This window comes from Chenopodium album, chromosome 20 (genome assembly GCF_948465745.1).
Source record: "Chenopodium album chromosome 20, dcCheAlbu1.1, whole genome shotgun sequence".
NCBI lineage: Eukaryota > Viridiplantae > Streptophyta > Magnoliopsida > Caryophyllales > Amaranthaceae > Chenopodium > Chenopodium album.
The window spans coordinates 37,281,361-37,289,583 of record NC_137853.1 but is presented as its reverse complement, the minus strand read 5'-3'; the positions used below and the strand labels follow the sequence as shown (position 1 = coordinate 37,289,583).

At 31.4% G+C, this 8,223-nt stretch overlaps 1 protein-coding gene across 1 annotated transcript; it reads left to right on the top strand.

The window, feature by feature from the left end:
• The first annotated feature begins 760 nt into the window (after window positions 1-760).
• On the top strand, window positions 761-2,935 carry LOC145597167 (transcription factor bHLH168-like). Its single transcript, XM_081653325.1, has 3 exons — window positions 761-877; window positions 2,227-2,595; window positions 2,870-2,935. Exons 1-3 carry the CDS (start codon window positions 761-763, stop codon window positions 2,933-2,935), a joined length of 552 nt encoding a protein of 183 aa, XP_081509451.1.
• The last annotated feature ends 5,288 nt before the right edge of the window (window positions 2,936-8,223 follow it).

Here is an 8,223-nt window from a genome sequence, read left to right as displayed (position 1 = left end):
ATAATGTTTTTTTTTTTTAAAAAAAAATATTAGTGATAAAGATTGGAAAACTCTTTGCGCATAGGCCCTATTGTAGTAAGGATGTACATAGGATGACATTATTGTAATAATGGGAATCTGATAGTGGAAAATATGATGGCAAAAAGTACTACTACATGCATAATAGTACATAAAAAGTACTATTCAAACAACTTATACTTTAATAGTACATTATACATATATAGTACAACACAAAAATGTACCACTGAACTAAAACGAGATAGAAAATGTACCGTCGAACCCTAATTTTTCTCCTATATGCATGCCAAATACATAGGTCCTATGCGTCTAGATGCGCTCATAAAAATTATATGTGCATTGACAAACATAAATGGAGAAAAATTAGTTACATAATGTAATCCAAATTAAAGAAGAAAGATTGAGCTAGACCAGGACTTACTTTTAAAATGGGGGAAAAAGAGTCCCTATTAGATTCTAGGACAAAGATTAAGGAGTTCAGATTTGATACGTCTCCTACAAAAAATAAATTATGAATACGTAGTATAAAATGAAAAAAAAAAAAAAAAAAAAAAAAAAAAAAAAAAAAAAAAAGAAGAATAGTGTTGTGCCGTTTTTTCTTATTTTGATAAGAATTCAAAGTATCGAAAATTTGAATAGACTTCCATAATGTGCGCGTGACAATAGTTAAACATGTCATATGTATATAAGTATATTATTAATCACCTAATTAAATTAATGCATGCATGTTTAAATCATTAAAATGAGTAGCGAAACCCCTTCGTCATTGTCTAAGCGTCAGAAAAATAGTAGATCCCAATTCAATCAGCTTTGCTCCACCCTCACTTCTATTATTCCTCCTCAACAATTTCATAATTCAGTGGTATGTATATGATCGATTTCGGGTTGTATATATTACTGTATATTTTTTTACTAGTAATATGCTATTTCATGCTTGATTTTGTGCTACATATATGTATAAGTTCATCATTTGGATAGATGCAATAATTATATACGAAGTATATTATACCAAGTTTTAAAAAAGTTAAGCTTTGGTCTAGTGCTAAGGATTGCACCTTTTAACCTTTAAGGTTGGGGGTTCAGTCCCCACTAAAGACACTTTGAAAGTAGGGATTCCTTACCCTTCCCCCTCACTTTTAGAGTGTCTGATCCGTAAATACCAAACTAATAAATTCGTGAGGGGGTTGAGGTATGGACAAGATCATTCTCCTTAAATTAAATCCAAGAGTATCCCATAACTTTAACTTTGCTTTTCGTCTATATTGGTACGTACCAACTGCCTTGAAACACCACGAAGTTGATCGAGTTATAAGGAAGGATGTAAGTTACTAAGCTAGTTCTTCAGATTTAGGTCTTCCTCAAGTAATTGAAGATAGTTAAATGAGTTGTCTAGCTTTGACATCCATGTAAACCGATCGGGTCCAACTATTTTTAGCTAGGTTTATTTTCAAGTCACTGGTCAAAGTTGTAGCTAGGGTTATTGATTATATTAGGGTTTTTCTATGTTTCTAGTTCTCTTAATTGAGGTATTAATTAAAATAGCCGATCCTTTTTTTTTTTTCTCCTCATTTTTTTGAGCAATAAGCTTTTTAGGGCCTGTTCACATTTACTTAATTTCAGTTCAGTCCAGCTCCAATAAGTTCAGTTCAGTTCAGCTCTTAATTTCCCTCTCTCATAAAATATTCATTTCAGCTCAATTTAGTTCAGTTCAGTTCAGTTCCAATCAGTTCAGCTCCAATCAGTTCAGTTCAGTTCAGTTCAGCTCAGTTCAGTAAATGTGAACAGGCCCTTAGTATCCTCTCGATCTATAAAATCTAGAGAGTAATAATTAATGTGTGAAAATAAAAATATCCCTACATTACTTTTTGTTTACCTAACATAATGTACGTAACCGTTGTTTGATCTTTCAATTTTTTTTCTTCTACTTTTCATTCAATCTTGGATTAATCCTGGCTGTTAGCAAATTGTGAGTTATATTGATCGTATTAATTGATCGATGAGTTGAGCTGTTGAGTACACCATTTCATCAGTTAAGTGTTGTTGACTTGTTGTGTATAACCTACTAAGTTAAATGCACCACAGCCGCCAAGATAAGCTTGATTCTAAGCTAAGGCACTACGCCAAATATATATAAGTTACTATTGTTTCATTTCAATATTTTAGAGCATATTTTACAGATTTATGCTAAGCTAATTTTTTGTTGAATAGGATAAACTATCTCAAGCTGATCAGATAGAACAAGCAACAAATTACATAGTGGGGTTGAGAGAAAGAGTAGCAAACTTGAATAAGAGAAGAGATCAATTAATGGTTAATCAAGAAGGAACATCTAATAATACCGAAAACTTAAGTTCTAATGATATGATGATGATGACAAATAATTCTGGCTTATTACCCATCAGTATTGAAGTGAAAGAAATGGGTAGTGTTCTAGAGGTGCAACTTGTGGTGCAACGAGGTGAGCGTGATATCAAGTTACATGAAGTGATTAGGGTTCTTGAGGAAGAAGGGGCTGAAGTTGTCAATGCTACCTTCTCAACTTTGGGGAACAATGTTTTCCACACTCTCCATGCTAGGGTAACTTTATCTTCTTTTTTTTTTCTTTTTCTTTTTTTTTTATTATTATTATAATTTATGCTAAATTGTTATTATGAATGAGACAACAAAGTAGAATGCTTAGAAAGTTAGAATAAAGTAAATTAAGTAGAGCCTAAAAAACAAACATAAGACATGTAATTTTAACATGTGGCAAATAATAAGTTGAGATCCACATAAACAATATTTGTAGGCACATATTAAAATTAGACAAAAAGGAAGTAACTCATAAGAATTTTTGTTATTGTATGTACAGGCTAAGAGTCCAAGGATTGGAGTAGAGACTTCTAGAGTGCAGGAAAGATTGCAAGAACTGATTTGATCTAGTATAAGTTGAGCTTCATCATGTACAATTTCCTTAAAAATAAGCGGATGGAGATTGCAAAGACCTAAGGGCTCTAAGCCTCTAACTGCTCTTAATTAATCCTTAGAGCATATAGCTCTACAAATCTATGTACTTTCACTACATACAAAGCATATGTACTGTGTTGTCCTCTTTAAATGAATATATATCATATTTCGTAAATATATGGTTTTTTTTTTATTTTTTTTTTTTTACATTTATTAATTAATTAATTAATTTTGTTTTGCAAATTAAAACGTAGTAGCTGCACTAGCTTGCCATTGTGAAGCCGTGAAGGTTGTAGCTTAAATTGATGTAGTTTGGGGATAACCGGATAATGTATGACTATCCACCTTAAAAAATTTCAGTGCAAATGATTGATGTAGAAGAGTTCCCATTGCAGTAATGTGCCGCAAGTGATCGAGTACTTAGCTTGGCACTACATTTGTTCAAGTCTAGAAGAAAAATAAATTGCAACATGATATTTCTGCGAGACAAATTTTAAATTTTTAAATGTTTATTTTGATTTTAACTCCCAACAATATTTAACCTTTTGGATTAACAATCTATTTTAATTTTAATTTTCAATACTACTCAAAAAGACAAAAAAAAAACAAAAAACAAAAAACAAAAAACAAAAAACAAAAAACAAAAAACAAAAAAAAAAATAGAATTCACCTACACTTAACAATTTCCTTAAAAAATCATAAATTTATAATTTTCGTACCAAAACATGTTCTTTAGAAATTTTGGAGGTCATATTGGCCATAAAGGCTTAGATTTGAAGTCAAAATTATTGACAAAAATGATAAAAAATGTCTTGTTCTACGTACTAAAAGATACCTCAGTTTGTATGACGTATGCAAAATGAGGCATTTACAATATTTTTTGTTAATTTTAACCTCAAATCGGAGCTTTTGGAGCCAAAAATGACATAAAAAAGAGGGTCATTTTTAGTTAGCCAAAAAATAAAGACTATAAATTATATTTCATCACTCCTATTTTTTATCAATAATAAATAATTTATAGTTAATAACTAATTAAAAAAATATGGCTATTAATTATTAATTAATAATAGTATTATTTATTAATAATTAGTGATTTAATTATGATTATTAAAATTATTATTATTATTATTATTATTATTATTTGCAATGCATATTACAAAGATAATAAAATATACTAATGTCCTTAAAAGTCATTTTTATATAAAACAACCAACAACTGATTTTACCAACCATATTAATTAACAGTCAACCAATCAACATAAAAAAGCCAATACATACAGTTGGTCAGATCAACTAAGAGAAACAGGCAACAGTCAATTGTCAAACAACGCCAATAATTCAAAATATAACGAGTTCAAGGAAAAAAGGGAGGAAAAGAGAAATGTGCAATTATAATAGAGATTTGTAGAAGAAGAAATGACTACGATACCACTTCAAGAGGAAAGAGAGAAAAGTGACACGAAAAAAAAAAAAAGAGAGAGAAATATAGTGTATCGTTGACATAGCTGTATCATAAGCAGACTTTACTGAGAGTGAGGGATAGCTCAAGTGATTAGAGCTTCCCTCCCGATTCTAAGGGATCTTGGGATCGATTCTCACCCCGCCCTTGTAGTTCTCTAAACACCAAAAAAAAAAAAAAAAAAAAAAAAAAAAAGACTTTCCTCAATTAAGTCAACTATAGATGATTTTCTCAAATTTTAAAAGGCAAATAAATATTTTAAGAACCAATCATATTTAGTGGGACACAAAATATGGGATAGATGATTTTCTCCCACTATAGAATGAAGAAGAAATGACTACCAATTCAAGAGGAAAGATCAGAGAAAGAACCAATAAAATTGACCCTTTTCCAAAATGTCATACTCCGTAGTATGTATGGTAAAATACATACAGCATATGGTACTTTAGTAGGAGATGGTACTTCACTGCTTAGCTTCTTCCGCTTAATCGCTTATGCAACAATTAATTCTAATGGTCGGTTCGTTTTACTTTATTTGAGCTTATTTTATCTGAGTCGCCTTTAATTATCTCCCAGATTAACAAAAGAAGGATATCCCATGGCAGCTATTATAATGATAAGCCATATATTTATATATTGATTCAACTGTCAATCTGTCAGGCGTCAACCCCTTAATTTAAAATTTCAAGCTCCACCCCTAACAAAGGTGTACAATTATATATACTGACCCGTTTCTAAAATTAATACACTTCTTTTACACAAATATAATACTCGTACATACTACGAGTATACTTTAGCTAGGTGAGAGGATAGAAACTTTCATGCCCAAAATATACTAGTGTTTTGTTTGTAATCAATGACGTTTTGTAATCTCTAAAGATGAAATCATCTTTCATAATTACAATTAAGAAAGGAGTACTCCATAGTACAGAGTAGCTCTGTACAATTATGTCTGTTCGTTAAATTATTCAATTTGAGTTTAAATTGAAAAAAAATAATATATTCCGGCTGTTGCGGTGTTCAGACGAATAAAGTACTACTTGTACGTAATTGTTACATCGAAGATTAGGGAAAATAATGGATGCTTAACTGCTTAAGTAATACTGTACTCGGTGCGTCTTGTGTGCGGCTAGCCACACCATGTGGCCACTTATTAAAAAAACACGGTAATCTCTCTAACACTGACCCGGTAACCCTTGTAATATTAACCAAGTAACCCCTAGGTAACCCCTATAACACTGACAAAGTAACCCCTGAAAAACTGAATAAGTAACCCCTATAACACTAATGAAGTAACCCTTATAATGGATGGCCACACCGTGTGGCCAGCCACATATAAGACTTTGTGTATTGTACTTCTTTTTTTAGTTGTTACACACATTTTATCACCATATTCGTATTTAAGATCAGCTTTGTGATTTAAGATAGGGTTAAGAGGTTGTTAGGAGTATAATTAATTGGATTATTTATAAGCTTTATTTAAAAAAAAAAAATAGTATAATTTTTACTATAAAAATCTTCACTTTATAGTGTGTTGCAAGTAACATTTCTATTTTTAAGAAGCATTGTAACTATGAACAGACAGAATAAGTATAATAGTAGTACAAAGTATGTAATTATGGAGAAATTGAAAAGTAGAGGAAAATACTTGATTACGTCAGCAACATTACGGCCTTTTTCAATTGACAACTGTCAAAGGTTCATGTGTCAATTTTCTAAATTACTCAAGGTTGTCAATTGAAAAAGTTTTCTGCCACAAGGTTTCCATTTTTGTACTACACGATACTTTTGAGGAAGTCCTAAACTCCTAATGCACACTTGTATCACGATCCTTAATGATTAAAAAAACTTTTTACTCTCACTTATTATCTCTTTTATGGTTCATATTATTAGGGGTGTTAATTGTTAAATATTGCCAACAATTTTTATCAAAACCGTCAATATTTTAGGTAAATGGACATCAATGTCCTTACTATATCCCCACCCATCTTCTTCTTTCTCTTTTATTTTTTTTCTCTCATAACCCAATAAAGGCTACAACCACACCTTCCCAACCAGTGGCGGATGTAGAAAAATAAAATGCTTGTATAAGGGCTTGAACCTGAGACTTTTTGTCTAAACTAAATGCATTATCATTATGACAAAGCTAATTTGATGTTATTTATTGCATTAAAATTGTATTTAACCTATAAATTTACACATTTACTTAAATAAAAAAAATAAAAAAAATAAAAATTTGGGGGGGTCGGTGCCACCCAGGCCCCTTCATAGATCCGCCAATGTTCCCAACCACCATCAACTACAACAGCGGCTTTACTTCGGAGGTGAAGGGAACCGGAGGCAGTACGTCGGAGGTGGAAGGACAGCGACGGTGGTCGGCAAATCAGTTGGAAAACCGATCTATTTTTTTTAATAATCTCCGGCATGCAAAACCAATTAAACACCATGGAAAGTTGGAAACCGGTGTAGGACACCGATTACCGTGGTCAACTAGCGTGAAAACCCGGTCACCCGAGACGGTAACCGGTTTTGGATGCCGGTTACCATGGTCAACCGGCGTTAGAAACCGTTTACCGTCCCGGGTGACCGGTTTTGCACACCGATTGTGCTGGTCGACGGCAATATAAAAAAAACCACCACACTCCTGCCAACGAAGGAAGGTGGTGGGTCGTTTACTAATGATTAATGAATGTTGTTGGTGGTTCCGACAACTCAAACGAAAATATGTTAGCTCTTGGTAGTTGTGGACTTGTCGGCAGTGTTGGTAGGTAGTGGTGGTCGTGATCCTGGTGGCGTGGGTGATGGTGGTCGTGCTCAAGGTGGCGTAGGTGGTGTCGTCGTCGTGCGTGGTTGACAGTTGAGTTTGGGCTTTATGGACTTAGGAGAGAGAAAGCAAAGTGGAGATGACTGAGGGTAATTTTAATTTGTCCCTTCATCGATATATCACTTTTGTTGGCGGTTTGATAAAAAACGTTGGCAGTATTTAGCAATCCACTATTATTATAGTGTTATCAAAATAAATTAATACAAGTAATTTTTATTTGCATCACCTCACCTGCACAATATAATACTTATATATCAAATAACTCTCTTAAACTCCTCATAAATTAAATTATATACAAGTGAACATTTAAAAAAACCGAGAAAAACCAGGCTGATAACCGATATTAACAAAAATATGTTAACTAGCTATTGGCCCGGGCGATGCCCCGGGTCATTATAAAATTTATTACTTTAATCAAAATATATATTTTTTGGCTTGTTTGTCACTAAGAGTTTAAGTGGTTTATAATTATTTTTTTAAAAAAATGTGATAGTTTAAGTAATTTTTTGTTTGTATGAGCTGATTTGACTATAAAAACAATTTTTTTGCATCAATAAATATAGGGTAAATGATAAATCAATTAATTTGTTGTTAAAAAAATTGATAAATCAAATCTATAAATTTGATGTCAATATATACACTACGTACTTAGTAATGCAAAAAAAAAAATATTACTCAATAATCACAATTGTTATATTTCTTTTTTTAAAAAAAATAATCACAATTGTAATATATGTATATATAAATTAAATCAACTCGTTTATTCTATAATTACAATTTTATAAATTAATGCACAAAAAATGGAATAATTTTTAATTTCTTACAATTTTTATTATTGTGCAATTATTTAGGAGTTACCAGGAATATATGTATATATAAATTAAATCAACTCGTTTATTCTATAATTACAATTTTATTAATTAATGCACAAAAATGGAATAATTTTTAATTTCTTACAATTTTTATTATTGTGCAA